A 16777-nucleotide genomic window follows, 5' to 3' on the forward strand; every position below is an offset into this window, starting at 1 on the left:
AAAAATTACAGTTTGCAAAGACTTGACAAAGGATCCATTAATTTTTAGGGAATTTCCATTTTTAAGTAGCCGTGGCCCAATGGGGTTCTGGAGAAGGTTCAAGAGAAAACAAAGGCAGATCTGGCTCACATGACATTGGAGTTCTATGATGTTGGGTTGCCCACTTGACAGTATGGGGTTAGGACAATGGTTGTCTCTGCAGCTGCAGTCAAGTAAACATTCCAAGCAAGGCTTATTCAGGAAAGAGAGAACGACCCATTACACATTCTCTCCTGTGTTCAGCTCCTCTCTCTATATACATCCCACATCAAAATACCAGAGTCATATGACCACAGATAAGAATGAAATTAACAGAAAGAATCAGCTTCTCACTGAAGCCTTTCTCCCTGCCCTTTTTATCCTGTGAGGTTTCTGACCCCCTTCCCATCTTCTTGTGACCCCTGGCACCACGTGACACTGTGCCCATAGACATTAGAGGATATGGGCTTTATTGCATCTGTTGAGTCTTGGATCACTCTGCCATTTCCGGTGGCAACAGATAAAATAAAAATTGAGAATTACACATAATTGTACATAGAAACTGACGAAAAAGAAAGCATGTTAAGCAAAAAGTAGTTCTGTTTATCATTGTTTAAATATATTCCTTAAATAAGGAAATTATCAAATCTGGAGAATAACTGAAGAGAAATTCTAATTTAGGTTAGTTTTAGCCACAGATGCTAATGTTTTAGCAAGGTGTCTAATATATTTATATTTCTCCCAATTCCAATGGATTATTCCATTTTGTAACGTTCTCCAACATACTTACCTATTTTCACTAAATAATATACACTGAGGTGGAGAGGCGAGAATTCTTACAGCGGAAATACTGGAAGTCTCTTTTAAGCCAAGATCAGTCACGAAAAAAGTGAAGCAATTTAGGAAAACATAATAAATGCCCTGATGCAACATACATTGACCAGGAGCACCATGTTGTTTCTGACACAAACACCAAGAGGCGTATTATGATGGTCCTGGCTGTTATGTGAGCTATTAGCCTCAAAAAGGACAATAATCAGGAAGTCATCCTTAAAACACCCCAGTTTCCCTCAAGAAGAAATGAGCAATTAAAAGTAAATCAATTTAAATTTGAAAACTACCATTGCTATTTCCTTGCATTGATGGGATCTGTGATTCTCCTACCCATTTTTAAAATTCATTCTTTTGTTCAAAAACTATTTAGAGTGACTTCTATACATCAGACATGCACTGGCCACTGAGACATTGTAGTAAATAAGATGTACAAGGTCCCTGCCCTTGTAGAGCTTACCTGCTAGTCAGAGGAAACAGGCAATAAAAAACAAACCCATAAATAAACAGTGTAATTTCACAGTGTGAGCACTATGAAGATTGATAGAGGGTTGGGTGTGAGGGGGCCAAGGACTGCCCCTCTAAGGAGATGACACGTGAACTGAAATCTGAATGAGGAGAAGGAGCCCACAGTTCAGAGAGGGGCTAGGAGGTACCTCAGGTGTTGGGGAATAGCAAATGCCCAGGCCCTGAGTCTGTATTATATGAGAACTGAAAGAGGGCCAATGACACAGGGGAGGAAGAGGGAAGTGGGGCAGAGAACACCACTGGACAGGTAGGCAGGGCCAAAATCGTGGGGAAGGAGTTTGGATTTTGTTCCAAATGTAATTGGAAGCCATTGGAGGGTTTTAAGCTGAGAAGTGACATCATTTATTCATTCATCTATTTATTTTAAAAGTATGTGTTGGCCATTTACTCCACATCAGGCATTATTCCATTACTGCCAGGACTCACGAGTGAGTGGTGCCTCATAAGAAAGTCCTGGCTGCATGGAGCTTACAATCTAGTTGAGAAGACATACACACAAATAACCAAATATATAATATAATGTCAGTTAGTTATAATGGTTATGAAGAAAAATACAGCAAGGCAAAATGTAAGGGAGTGGTGGCAGTGGGGGTGAGGAGAGGCTTCTTCGAGGTAACAGCTTGAGCAGAGACTGAATGGAGTGAGGGAGCAAGTCATGTAGCTATCTGAGGAAGCGAGGCGAGGCTGAGGGGCCTCCCAGTGCAAAGGCCCTGAGCTGGGAACGTCTTGTCTGTTCCAGGAGCAGCTGGAAGGCCAGCATGGCTGGAGTAGTGGGGAGGAAGGGAAGTGTGGCAGGATCAGACTTGGGTTTTCAATCGATCCTTCTGGATGCTGCATGGAGAATGAGTCAGGAACAAAAGGAGTCCTAATACCAGCATCATTCACAGTTGGACACTAGTGTCTGCAACTTGCTATGTTCACCTGTCCTTTTATCCCTCTCAATTATATCATCATAATTATCATCAGCAGCACACACATCACCCTGGGGTGCCTTTCTTACCCTCTCAATTTTCCTATTTTATCTGATAATTTTAGGTGACTGTTTCTAGCTTTGCAGTGTCAGTCTTGATACATAATAACCAATATCTTAGACGGCCTTTGAAACTGTTGAAATTTTAAACAAAGATATGGAAACTTCTGTTTTGTCCTGAAATTTTCCCTGATTACTCCTATCATTTTGTTAAAAATTTTAGTTTCCCTTAAGAACATAGGGCAGTATCCATAGGAGCTATGAGTCCCTTCTGACTTATGGTAAAGGTAGATTATTTTTAAGGTAGCACCTTCACTTGCTCAAGATGGAACTCCTCAGACCCTTTTCTCCTCCACCCTGCAGCTGTCTGGAATCATCTTTACTCTTGAGTAAATAAAGCAAGACCCTGGGCCTTCTTTTTCTGAATGCACTAACATAGTAGTTTTCAACTGGAGGTAGAATTGCCAGATAAAACACAAATAGGTATGCCCTATACTAAAATAATTTCATTGTTTAGCTGACAGTCAAATTTAACTGAGTGTCCTGTATTTTTATTTCCTAAATCTGCAGCCCGAACTGGAGGTGACTGTTAGAATCACACATGGAGTTACATCCAGACCTACTTCCTCTAAGGCAGAATTTCTGAGGGCAGTTTTGAGCTACACACTTGAATAAGAGCCACTGTTGTAAAAATTTGAGCTGTCTCTCACATGAGTGCTATTTATTGAGTACCTCCTGTGTGCCAGGCACTGTGCCGGGTGCAAGGATATAATAATGAACAAACACAACTTGGCTGTACTTTACTCCCAGGGCGCTTTCAGTCTGAGGTCAGGGAGAGTGGGGAAGGGTGCAAGGGCAAAGGTTAATGAAATCATCACACAAACATACAAGGCTGCCTAGGGGCTCCCAGTTGTGCAGAATGAGTGGGCACCAGCCTGTCTCCCAAACAATGCAGCATCAGGCCAGCTGGCACAAGGGTGGGCTGCTCTGCCATGTGGCCTCCAGGAATATTGTGCAAGCAGGAGTTTCCTCAGTCTTAGCAGTTTGGGTGGTTAGACAGAGGCCTCTGCATGTGAAACCGGAAGGATGTGTGCCTCAGAAAGGGAAGAACCATCCAAGATAAGAATTTTCTTCCCTGTCCCATCAAACAAGCTCATTGTTCCCCTGTTCATTTTATTCACTCAGGCTCACCATTTCTGAGTAGCTTTTGAAACCCCTCTTTTTCTCACTCACCACATGAATCAGACCCCAAGTCAATGATTTCTCTCTTTTCTCTTCTCTTTTTCTCCTCTTTCTATCTTATGGCCACCACAACTCATACCCTACCTCCAGTTGTCATAATTCAACAATTGCATTATCCTGTTAATGGGTTATCCTCCTTCTACTTCCCTCTTTTCCCTCTTTTTTTTTTTTTTTTTTTTTTTTTGAGACAGAGTCTCGCTCTGTTGCCCATGCTGGAGTGCAGTGGCATGATCTCGGCTCACTACAACCTCAGCCTCCCGGGTTCAAGTGATTCTCATGCCTCAGCCTCCTGAGTAGCTGGGATTACAGGTCTCCACCACTACGCCTGGCTAATTTTTGTATTTTTAGTAGAGACAGGGTTTTGCCGTGTTGGCCAGGCTGGTCTCCCCCAAACTCCTGACCTCAGGTAATCTGCCTGCCTCAGCCTCCCAGAGTGCTGGGATTACAGGCATGAACCACTGTACCTGGCCTTCCCTCCCTTTTAAGCTCCTCCTAACCCTTCCAGGGTCCACTAATGCCTACCTGGTAAAAGACTGACTTTTTTTTTTCTTTTAAGCTCAGGGTACATGTGCAGGATGTGCAGGTTTGTCACATACGTAAACACATGCCATGGTGTTTTGCTGCACAGATCATTCCATCACCTAGGAATTAAGCCCGGCACCCATTAACTATTCTTTCTGATGCTCTCCTTCCTCCCCCTTCACCCTCCGACAGGCCCCAGTGTGTGTTGCTCCCCCTCAATGTGTCCATGTGTTCTTATCATTCAGCTACCACTTATAAGTGAGAACATGTGGTATTTGGTTTTCTGTTCCTGCATTAGTTTGGTAAGGATAATGGCCTCCAGCTGCATCCATGTCCCTGCAAAGAACATGATCCTGTTCCTTTTTATGGTTGCATAGAACTCCATGGTGTATGTACCACATTTTCTTTATCCAGTCTATCACTGATGAGCATTTGGGTTGGTTCCATGTCTTTACTATTGTAAATAGTGCCGCAATAAACATACGTGTGCCTGTATCTTTATAATAGGATGATTCCTATTCCTTTGGGTATATACCCAGTAATGGGATTGCTGGGTCAAATTGTATTTCTGCCTCTAGGTCTTTGAGGAATCGCCACACTGTTTTCCACAATGGTTGAACTAATTTACACTCCCACTAACAGTGTAAAAGCGTTCCTTTTTCTCCACAACCTCGCCAGCATTTGTTGTTTTTTGACTTTTTGGTAATAGCCATTCCGACTTGTATAAGATGGTACCTCATCGTAGTTTTGATTTACATTTATCTAATTATAAGTGCTGTTGAGCTTTTATTCATATTTGTTGTCTGCTTGTATATCTTCTTTTGAGAAGTGTCTGTTCATGTCCTTTGCCCAATTTTTAATGAGGTTTTTTTTTCTTGTAAATTGCTTAAGTTCCTTGTAGATGCTGGATATTAAACCTTTGTCAGATGCATAGATTGCAAATATTTTCTCCCATTCTGTTCTGTTCACTCTAATGATAGTTTCTTTTGCTGTGCAGAAGCTTTTAGTTTAATTAGATCCCATTTGTCAATTTGAGCTTTTGTTGCAATTGCTGTTGGTGTCTTTGTAATGAAATCTTTGCCCATGCCTATGTCCTGAATGGTATTGCCTAGATTGTCTTCTAGGGTTTTTATAGTTTTAGGTTTTAAATTTAAGTTTTTAATCCATCTTGAGTTGATTTTTGTGCATGTGTAAGGAAAGGGTCCAGTTTCAATTTTCTGTATATTGCTAGCCAGTTATCCCAGCACCATTTATTAAATAGGGAATTCTTTCCCCATTGCTTGTTTTTGTAAGGTTAGTCAAAGATCAGATGGTTGTAGGTATGTGGTCTTATTACTAGGTTCTCTATTCTGGTCCATTGGTCTATGTGCCTGTTCTTGTACCAGTACCATGCTGTTTTGGTTACTGTAGCCTTTTAGTATAATTTGAAGTCAAGTAGCATAATGCCTCCAGCTTTGTTATTTGTCTTAGGATTGTCTTGGCTATTCTGGCTCTCTTTTGGTTCCAAATGAATTTTAAAATAGTTTTTTCTAATTCTGTGAGGAATGTCAATAGTAGTTTAATGGGAATAATGTTGAATCTGTAAGTTGTTTTGGGGAGTATGGCCATTTTCATGATATTGATTCTTCATATCCATGAGTATGGAATGTTTTTCCATTTCTTTGTGTCATCTCTGATTTCTTTAAGCAGTTGTTTGTAGTTCTCCTTGAAGAGGTCCTTCACATCCATTGTTAGCTGTATTCCTAGGTATTTTATTCTTTTTGTGGCAATTGTGAGTGGGAGTTCATTCATGATTTGGCTCTCTGCTTAACTGTTGTTGGTGTATAGGAATGCTAGCAATTTTCGCACATTGATTTCATATCCTGAGACTTTGCTGAAGTTGCTTATCAGCTTAAGAAGCTAATGGACTGAGAAAGTGGGGTTTTCTAGATATAGAATCATGTCATCTGCAAACAAAGATAGTTGGACTTCCTCGCTTCCTATTTGAAAACAATTTATTTCTTTCTCTTGCCTGATTGCCCTGGCCAGAACTTCCAGTGCTGTGTTGAATAGGAGTGGTGAGAGAGGGCATCCTTGTCTTGTGCTGCTTTTTAGTAGGAATGCTTCTAGCTTTTGCCTATTTAGTATGATATTGGCAGTGGGTTTGTCATATATGGCTCTTATTATTTTGAGGTATGTACCTTTAATACCTAGTTTATTGAAAGTTTTTAATATGAAGGAATGTTGAATTTTATTGAAGGCCTTTTCTGCATCTTTTTAGATAATCATGTGGTTTTGTCTTTAGATCTGCTTATATGATTAATCACATGTTTTGATTTGCATATGTTGAACCAAAGTTGCATCCCAGGAATGAAACCTACTTGATGGTGGTGTATAAGCTTTTTGATGTGCTGCTGGATTCAGTTTGCCAGTATTTTATTGAGGATTATTGCATCAGTGTTCATCAACAATATTGGCCTGAAGTTTTATTTTTTTGTTGTATCTTTTCCAGATTTTGGTATCAGGATGATGCTGGCCTCATAGAATGAGTTAGGGAGGAGTCCCTCCTTTTCAGTTTCTCTGGAATAGTTTCAATAGAAATGGTACCAGCTCTTCTTTGTACCTCTGGTAGAATTCAGCTGTAAATATCCTTGGTCCTGGGCTTTTGGTTGGTTGGTAGGCTATTTATTGTTGTCTCAATTTCAGAACTTGTTATTGGTCTATTTAGGGATTCAGTTTCTTCCTGGTTCAGTCTTTGCAGGGTGTATGTCTCCAGGAATTTATCCATTTCTTCTAGATTTTCTAGTTTATGTGCATAGAGGTGTTTATAGTATTCTCTGATCATTGTTTGTATTTCTGTGGGGTCAATGGTGATACCTCCCTTATCATTTCAGATTGTGTTTATTTGATTCTTCTCTCGTTTCTTCTGCATTAGTCTAGCTAATGGTTGATTTAAAAAGAAATTTTTAAAAAAACAGCTCCTAAATTTGTTTATTTTTAAAGGTTTTTTCATGTTTCTGCCTCCTTCAGTTCATCTTTGTTCTTCTGCTAGCTTTGGGGTTTGTTTGCTCTTGGTTCTCTAGTTCTTTTAGTTGAGATGTTAGGTTGTTAACTTGAAATCTTTCTAGCTTTTTAATGTGGGCATTTAATGCTATAAATTTCCCTCTTAACACTGCTTTAGCTGCATCCCAGAGATTTTGGTATGTTGTCTCTTTGCTCTCCTTAATTTCAAAGAACCACTTGATTCCTGCCTTAATTTTACTATTTACCCAAGAGATTCAGGAGCATGCTGTTCAGTTTCCATGTAGTTGTGTGGTTTTGAGTGAATTTCTTAATCTTGAGTTGTAATTTGATTGTGCTGTGGTCTGAGAGACTGTTATTATTTCACATCTAATATTGTCATTGGGGTGTTAAAGTCTCCCACTGTTATTGTGTGAGGGTCTAAATCTCTTTGAAGGTCTCTAAGAACTTGCTTTATGAATCTGGGTGCCCACATGTTGTGTGCATATGTATTTAGGATAGTTAGCTCTTCTTGTTGAATTGAACCCTTTACCATTATGTAATGTCCTTCTTTTTCTTTTTTGGTATTTGTTGGTTTAAAGTCTATTTTGTCAGAAACTAGGAGTGCAACCCCTGCTTTATTCTATTTTCCATTTGCTTGGTAAATTTTCCTGCATCCCTTTATTTTGAGCCTGTATGTGTCTTTGCATGTGAGATGGGTCTCTTGAAGACAGCATACCAATGGGTCTTGGTTCTTTATCCAGCTTGCCACTTTGTGTCTTTTAATTGGGGCATTTAGCCCATTTACATTTAAGGTTAGTACTGTTATGTGTGGGTTTGATTCTGTCATCACGATGCTAGCTGGTTATTTTTCAGACTTGTTTATGTGATTGCTTCATAGTGTTACTGGTCTGTATAGTTCAATGTGTTTTTGTAGGGGCTGGTAATGGTTTTTCCTTTCTATATTCAGTGTTTCCTTCAGGAACTCTGGCAAGGCAGGCCTGGTGATAACTAATTCCCTCAGCATTCGCTGTCTGAATTGGATCTTATTTCTCCTTTGCTTATGAAGCTTACTTTGGCTGTATATGAAATTCTGGGTTGGAAATTCTTTTCTTGGGAGTGTTGAATATTGGCCCCGAATCTTGTCTAGCTTATAGCGTTTCTGCCGAGAGGTCCACTGTTAGTCTGATGGGCTTCCCTTTATAGGTGTCCTGGCCTTTCTCTGTGGCTGCCCTTAACATTTTTTCTTTCATTTTGACCCTGGAAATTTTGATGATTATGTGTCTTGGGGATGATCTTTTCATTGATTATCTTGCTGGGGTCCTCTGCATTTCCTGAATTTGAGTATTGGCCTGTCTTACTAGGTTGGGGAAATTCTCCTGGATAATATTCTGAAGTATGTTTTCCAGCTTGGTTCTGTTCTCCCCATCTCTTTCAGGTACCCCCATTAGCTGTAGATTCAGTCTCTTTACATAATTCTATATTTCTCAGAGGTTTTGTTCATTCCTTTTCTTTCTTTTGTCTCTATTCTTGTCTGCCTGTCTTATTTCAGAAATATACTCTTCAAGGTCTGAGATTCTTTTCTCTGCTTGGTCTATTTTGCTATTAATACTTGTGATTGCATTGTGAATTCCTTGTTGTGTGTTTTTCAGCTCCAGCTGGTTGGTTATGTTCCTGTCTAAACTGGCTATTTTGGCTGTCAGCTCCTGTATTGTTTTATCGTGATTATTTACTTCTTTGTCAATGGTTACCACATGTTCCTTTAGTTTAGCAAAGTTTTTTTATTACCCACCATCTGAAGCCTACTTCTGTCATTTCAGCTGTCCCAGCCTCAGCCCAGTTCTGAGCTCTTGCTGGGAAGGTTTGTAGTCATTTGAAGGAGAAGGGGCACTCTAGCTTTTTGAGTTTTCAGGGGTTTTGCACTGATTCTTTCTCATTTTTGTGGGCTTAACTACCTTCAATCTTTGAGGTTGCTGACTTTTGGATGGGGTTTTTATGGGTTTGTTATTTTTTTTTGTTTTATATTTGTTCTTCTTTTAATAATTTGTCCACTCTGCTGTAGGGCTGCTGCGGTTTTTTTGGGGTCCACTCCAGACCCTAGTTGTCTTGGTTTTTCCCATACCTGGAGGTATAAGCAGTGAAAGTTGGGAAACAGCAAAGATGGCAGCCTGCCTCTTTCTCTGGAAACTCCATCCCAGGGGAGTACTGACCTGTTGCCAGCCTGAATGTGCCTGTAGGTGGTGGCTGGAGACCCTGGTTGGGAGGTCTCACCCAGTCAGGAGGAAAGGCATCAAGGGCACACTTAAAGAAGCAGTCTGGCTGCCTTTTGGTAAGGCAGCTGTGCTGCATCCCTTCAGCCCCAATTAATTTGGGCTTTCCAAGCCCCACAGGCTGGACCAGCTGAGAAGCCTGAATGGCCAAAATGGCAGCCTGTCCATTTCACCCAGGGAGAATATGAACAGGGGTGAACAGAGACGCCAGCTAGGAGGACCCACCCTGCAAGGAAGAATGGATTGTGGTCCCACTTAAAGAAGCAGTCTGGCCATGCCTCGACAAAATAGCTATGTCATGGTGAGGAACTGCCTCTGCCCTGTCAGCTTGGACTCTCCAAAGTCCACAGGCTAGAATGCCAGCCCAGGGGGGAGCCCCTCCCCTCCTCTGAGCACTCCATCCCAGGGAGAGATCAGAGCTCTGTCCCTAATATGTGCCAACAGATGTGGCTGGAGGGTCCAGCTGGGAGGTCCCACCTAGTGCGGAGGAATGGATGGCAGCCCTGCTTAAAGGAGCAGTCTGGCCAGCACAGTGGCTCATGCCTGTAATCCCAGCATTTGGGAGGCCAAGGTGGGCGGATCACTTGAGGTCAGGAGTTCCAAGACGAGTGTGGCCAACATGATGAAACCCTGTCTGTACTAAAAATACAAAAATTAGCCAGGCGTGGTAGGGCACCCCTGTAATCCCAGCTACTCTGGAGTCTGAAACAGGAGAATTGCTTGAACCTGGGAGGCGGAAGTTGCAGTGAGCAGGGATTGCACCACAGCACTCCAGCCTGGGCAGCAGAGCGAGACTCTGTCTCAAAAGAAAGAAAGAAAGAAAAAAATCTGTCTGACCACAATCTGGCAAAGCCCCTGTGTTGTGCTGTTGGGGGGACCCTTCCTTCACTGGACCATTTGGACTCTCCAAAACCCACAGGCTGGAATGACTGAGTTGACCAAACTGTAGAGATGGTGACCCCCACTCCCACCGGGACTCCATCCAGTCTCAGGCAGGCTCTACCCTGTTGCTGGTGGCTGACTGGAATTCCAAGCCAGTGGGCCTCATCTTGTGACGTGCCATAGAAGTGGGGCCCACAAAATGGCACTGCTTAGCTCCCTGGATTCTGCCCTTTTCCTAGAGGTATGTGCAGACCTCCCACCTTGCGTAAGTAGCAGGCACATTTGTTGGGGGATCCTGGGGCTGGAGTATGCAAAGCTCCTGGGTCTCTGTGCATGCCTGAGCGGCTGCTCTGCCAAGACTCCACATAGGTCTGTGTGTTGGATCCAAGGCCCTGGTGGCATGGACTCATGAGGGGATCTCCTGATCTGAGAGTTGCAAAGATCCATGGAAGAAGTGTGGTTTTCCGGGATCACACAGTCACTCACTGCTTCCCTTGGCTGGGAGGCAGGGGGGTTCCCTTGGCTTTGTGTTGCTCCTGGGTGGACTGTCACCCCACCCTGCTTTTCTTTATTCTCCATGTGTTGTTTTCCTAATCAATCCCAGTGGGAGAACCCGGATATTTTAGCTGAAGGTACCGTATTCATTTGCCCCTTTCGTTCCTCTCCGTAAGTGCCAGGGACTGCAACTGATTATATTTGGCCATCTTGGCCCCTCCATATGCCTATTTCTTCAGGACTGACTTTTGAACTAGTTTTCAGGGCCTTCCATGACCAGGGGCCTGCTTCCATTTTCAGTTACATCAACCCTGCATCATTCCCAACAATACTCCAGTTAAACGTTTGACTTTGTCCTTCTTTGAGCAGACCCCTTCCTTTTTCACCTCCATACCTTTGCTTTTGGAGTTCACTCTTGGACAATGCCTGCCTTTCATGGTTCTATTTGTGTTCCAAGATCAATTCAAGTGCAGCTTCCTCAATGACCTCCTCTAAGTTCCTCTAGAATGTTGTACAGCACAATTGCACCTAGCCCATTCTGTTTTGTTTTCTTCTTATTCTCTGGGAGAGGCAGGGAATACTGTGAGTCATAAACATAGTAATGGTAATTGGGACCTAGTGATGGTGGAAATGGGTAAAATCACCTTGAGATGGACTGGAGTAAGAAGAAAGCCTAGGGAAGAACTCTGGGGGAGACCAACATTTCATATCTGGAAAGAGATGAGATCCAGGAGAGCTAGGAGGAAAATCTGAAGAAAGTAGAGTTGCAGACACCAAAGGAGGAGTGGGTAGTATGTCAAATACTGTTGAGAAGTCAAATAAGATGAGAACTCAAAAGCGACTGGGAAGTTGCCAGTGAACTGAGACAAGCGGTAAGGGTACAATCCAGAGTGAAATAATGTATTCACTATAATTCAGGTAAATCCCAAAATCTTGGTAGCTTAACATAATAAAAGCATTACTTTTCACTCATAATACAGACCAATGTTAGTTCTCCTGTAAGTTTAAATTGAAGGCCAAGCTTCCTTCTGTTTTTTTTTTAAACAGCTTTATTGAGATATAATCCATATACTATACAATTCATTTAAAGTGTACATTTCCATGGTTTTTAGTATATTCACAGAGTTGTGATCCATCACTGCAATAAATTTTAGAGCATTTTATTACCCCAAAAAGAAACCCTGCACCCCCTTTTCTCACCCTCCAAATCTCCTCACTCCCTACAACTACTAATCTACTTTCTTTCTCTATAAATTTACTTATTCTGAACATTTCATATGAATGCAATCACATAATATGTGGTCCTTTGTGACTGTCTTATTTCACTGTTTTCAATATTTAGCTTTGTTGTAACACATATCAGTACTTCATTCCATGTATGGATATATTACATTTTTATTTATCCATTTATCAGTTGATGGATGTTAGATTGTTTCTGCCTTTTCTGGCCATTATGAATAATGCTCTTATGAACATTCATATACAAGTTTTTTGTGTGGACATACACTTTCATTTCTCTTTGGTAGATATCTAGCAGTGGAATTACTGGGTCATAAGATAACTCTATGTTTAAATGTTTAAGGAGCTGCCAGGCTTTTGTCCAAAGCAGTTACAACATTTTTCATTCCCACCAGCAGTGCATAAAGGTTCCAATTTCTCTAAATCTTTGCCAGAACTTGTTTTTATCTGACTTTTTGATTATAGCCATCCTAGTGGGTATGAAGTGGTATCTCACAGTAGTTTTGATTTGCATTTTTTTGGTGAATAATGACGTTGGGCATATTTTCATGTGCATTTTGGCCATTTGTAAATTGCCTTTGGAAATCTATCTATTGAAGTTCTTTGCCCATTTTTAATTGGCTTGCCTTTTATGATTGAGTCATAATAGTTTTTTATATATTCTAGATATGAGTCCCTTATCAGATATATGATTTGCAAATATTTTCTTCTGTTCTATTGATTGTGCTTTCACTTTCTTTATGGTATTCTCTGAAGCACAAAAGCACAGTATATTAATTTTTCTTTTGTTGCTTCTGTTTTTGGTGTCATATCTGTGAAACGATTGTCTAATCCAAGGTCATGAAAATTTACTTCTATCTATTCTTCTAGAGTTTTATGATTTTAGCTCTTATATTTAGGCTACTGACCCATTTGAAGGAAATTTTAAAATGTGACATGAGGTAGGGGTTTAATTTCATTATTTTGCTTGTGGTTATCCAGTTCACTTTTCCTCTGCTTCTCATGTTCCAAAATATAACTTGCCACATCTCAGACTGCATCCCCCTTTTAAAAAGATGTAGCATGATATAGTGTAAAACACATGAAATAGACATGCATTCAAATTCAGGTCAAATAATTTCTAACCATCTAGTTATATCATCTAGGGTCCTAGCAGGAAAAAAGTGGCACACTCAAAGGTTGTGACTGAAGAGAGTTTAAAGAAGGGGCTAATTACAGATGTGTAAAGATGGCCAAGAAAACCAACAAATGATGCCAAAGCCTTAACATTAGGGAGGTATTACTACCCCTAGACCTAAAGACCAAGAGGAAGGAACAGCATTCTTGAAGCCTGCTAAGAGCTGGAACTTCAGAAGCAGCAGGGGGTATAAATAGCTCAACATCTCCTTCATCCCAACCCTCAGGCTTCCTATTGGCTAAAAACAACCAGGAACCAGAGGGACAGAAATCCTGGGTATGCCTTCTATATAGGTCAGCCTCTCAGAGCATAGGAGAGGGCAGAGAAAGGAATGGATCCAAGCAGGCAAAGAGAGAAAACCACTACAGTGACCTTGGACAAGTAGCTTAATCTATTGTCCCTAGACCCTAAGTTCCATGTGTAAAATGCCTGGCACCCAGCAGAAGATGCTGCTGCTACTAGCAGTGCTCTGGAGGTACAGAACATTTCCTAATTTATGCCACTCCTTATCTTCTTTCTCAGTGCTCTGGACAACCATTTAGAAGTAAACTGGTGAAGCTTTTACACTTTTCCGCTGTCTGAAATTGTATCAAACAACTACGTGTACAACTTATTAAGGAACTAATTCCTGTAAAAATAGAGTTGGGGATCATAAAATAAATTTTTAAAAACAAGAATCATATGAGAGATAATGAAGTAGTTGTTTTAAGTTACTAAAAAAAGGGGGGAAACCCATAGATCATATCCTTCCTCTGCTTAAAGCCCTCCAATATCTTCTAATCTCACTCAGAATAAAAGCCCTATGAGATCCTACATGATCTGCCCCTACTCCCCATGTCACTGATCTCCTATTTCTTAACTCATTCACTTTGCCCAGACACAATGGCCTGCTTATGATACCTGGGAATCAGGGCAGCTCCCACCTCTGAGCCTTTGCACTATATGTTTCCTCTGCATGGCGTGCTTTTCCTCTGGATATCTTCATGAGTCACTCTCTCACCTGCTTCAAGTGTTAAATGTAGGTTACTTTCTCAATGAGGCCTATACGGACTCCCCTGTTTAAAATTGCAAACTCATCTCCACCCTGACCCAGAACTTGTGTTTCCCTTACCCTACTCTACTTTTTTCCATAGCACTTAACATCTTCTAACATACTATATACTTTACTTATTTACTATATATATTGTTTGTATATTGTGTTCCCTCCACTAGAGTATAAGCAGAGACTTTGTTACCTGTTTCATTCACTAATATATCCCAAGTGTGTAGAAAAGGGCCTAACACATATTAGGTTCTCAATAAATAACAGATGAATGAATATGGATAAAGAATAAAATCAATTCTGATTCATAAAGAATTAGGAAAATCTAAAATGTTTTATCCATTGGTGTTCTCCCACAGTCCTAAAGCCACAGGTCCCTCAAAGCTTTGGATAAATGCAACTAGTTATTGCTAACAAAAGGACCAGATCTCACTAAGATATTCTGAAATAAAGCCCTTCTGTATGGCAAGGGAAAACAAAGCTCTTGAACACTGTTGTCATGGTGATCCCAGGTCGTCTCATCTACGGGAGAGAAAGCTCAGCAAGATTGCCAGTGTAGCCTTTAGGCCATCTGGATAAACATCAGGCAGAAGGCAGGCATTCATCCAGGGGTCCAGGAGTGACTCTCAGGTTTTGTTCTTCTTGAGAGGAAGTGAAGAGAGAAGAAAGGGAAAGAATACAGTGGGCTGCCACTATGGGAAGCCTTGCAGGATAGTCCATTATGGCAATCTGCACAGCCTGCTTGGTGGAATTGGCAGAAGTGATCTCTTACATTGCTCCACTTAGTGGCAAAAAAAAAAAAAAAATACTGATTCTTATGGGAAATATAAAGCTCAGAAGTCAAGTTGTATCCAAGGCTCAAAATTACCTGTCTTTGTCTTGCTAAAGGAGAGGATGTAAACAGCAATGACAGGGAATAATAGATGATTTTCAGATTTGTTGATATTGGTGGGCCCAATTAGAGAGCTGTATACATCAGATTATCTGATAAAATCTGTGAAATTGAAAAAGTTCCCTGAGAGAATGAATCAGAAATTAAAACGATGACTTGTATAATCTTCTCTGCATTGAAACAGGAAAACCAACTGAGATTCTGTTGCTAAGATATTGCTGGGTCATTTTTTAAAATAGCTAGCTGAAGATAGATAGGTCTGTAAAACACTGATTAATTGGGCCATAACAGTAATTAGCCTTTTACTTCAGGTGGCCTGTCTTTCCAGCATAGCCCTGGAAACAGATTATTTTTGTGCTAATGAGATATGTGTTTCTCAAGCAATGACAAAACATCTCCCCTAATGGAATTTTGTTTTATCCCTCCTCTCTCTGTCCATCTGTCTGTCCGTGTGTGTGCCTCCCTGGCTCTCCTTCGCTCTGTGGGACGACAGAACCATCTGCTGCAGAATCCCAGGGGAAAGGCAGCATCTCCGAGGATGAGCTGATCATCGCCATCAAAGAAGCAAAGGGATTATCATATGAAACCACCGAGAGCCCACGGCCGGTGGGCCAGCTGGCCGACAGGCCCGAGGTCAAGGCCAGGTCCGGACCACCAACCATCCCCAGCCCGCTGGACCACGAGGCTAGCAGCGCAGAATCGGGGGATTCAGAGATCGAGCTGGTGTCCGAGGACCCCATGGCCGCGGAGGACGCGCTGCCCTCGGGCTACGTGAGCTTTGGCCACGTGGGCGGCCCACCGCCCTCGCCCGCCTCGCCATCCATCCAGTACAGCATCCTGAGGGAGGAGCGCGAGGCCGAGCTGGACAGCGAGCTCATCATCGAGTCGTGCGATGCCTCCTCGGCCTCGGAGGAGAGCCCCAAGCGGGAGCAGGACTCACCCCCGATGAAGCCCGGCGCCCTGGACGCCATCCGGGAGGAGACAGGGATCCGGGCCGAGGAGCGCGCGCCCAGCCGGCGGGGCCTGGCCGAGCCGGGTTCTTTCCTGGACTACCCCTCAGCTGAGCCCCAGCCTGTCCCCGAGCTGCCCCCTGGAGACGGAGTCCTGGAACCTGAGACGCCCATGTTGCCACGGAAGCCTGAGGAAGATGCAAGTTCCAGCCAAAGTCCTGTGGCCACAAAGGGCTCTGGGCCTCTAGGTCCTGGCCCTCTGCCCCCACTGCTGTTCCTCAATAGGCAAAAAGGTAAAGGATCCGACTGCAACAGGGATGCTTGGTTAGTGTCCTCCCTCTGGGTGCTCTGAGCATTCAGCAGGGGTGGTTCTGGCTCAGCCCCGGAGTCATCCCTATGCTGATCAAACAGTTGACCAGAGAAGAGTTCCAAAGGGGATGGGAGGAGATGAGAGAATTCAGATTTGCAGCTGGGACAGAAGTCGGTGGCAGAACCACATGCTCAGGGCGACTCAGGACTGGCTGAACCGAGCCTCCCTAATAATGAGCGGTTTTGTGTTCACTCCAGGATCTCCTGAATGGAGTACATGTGCCTGTCTTTCCATTCCAGGACTGGATTTCCTTCCCCAGGAAAGCGATGCTTTTCTTGTTATTGTCCAGGCTCTACTCCAGTCCCCCTGCTCAGTCTCTGTAGGCGCTGGAACCCACCACTAGCATGTTCTATTTTGCCAGTCAGGCCTG

The 16777-nt window shown here is 42.5% G+C and overlaps 1 protein-coding gene across 1 annotated transcript in view; it reads left to right on the forward strand.

The window, feature by feature from the left end:
- RTN1 (reticulon 1) overlaps positions 1-16777 on the forward strand; it is a 280433-nt gene that overhangs the window by 128570 nt on the left and 135086 nt on the right. The window contains exon 3 of the mRNA XM_050797790.1: positions 15581-16330. Coding sequence (XP_050653747.1) covers positions 15581-16330 — 750 coding nt within the window. The remainder of the gene's footprint in view (positions 1-15580; positions 16331-16777) is intronic.

The sequence above is a fragment of the Macaca thibetana genome, chromosome 7 (assembly GCF_024542745.1).
Source record: "Macaca thibetana thibetana isolate TM-01 chromosome 7, ASM2454274v1, whole genome shotgun sequence".
Classification (NCBI taxonomy): domain Eukaryota; kingdom Metazoa; phylum Chordata; class Mammalia; order Primates; family Cercopithecidae; genus Macaca; species Macaca thibetana.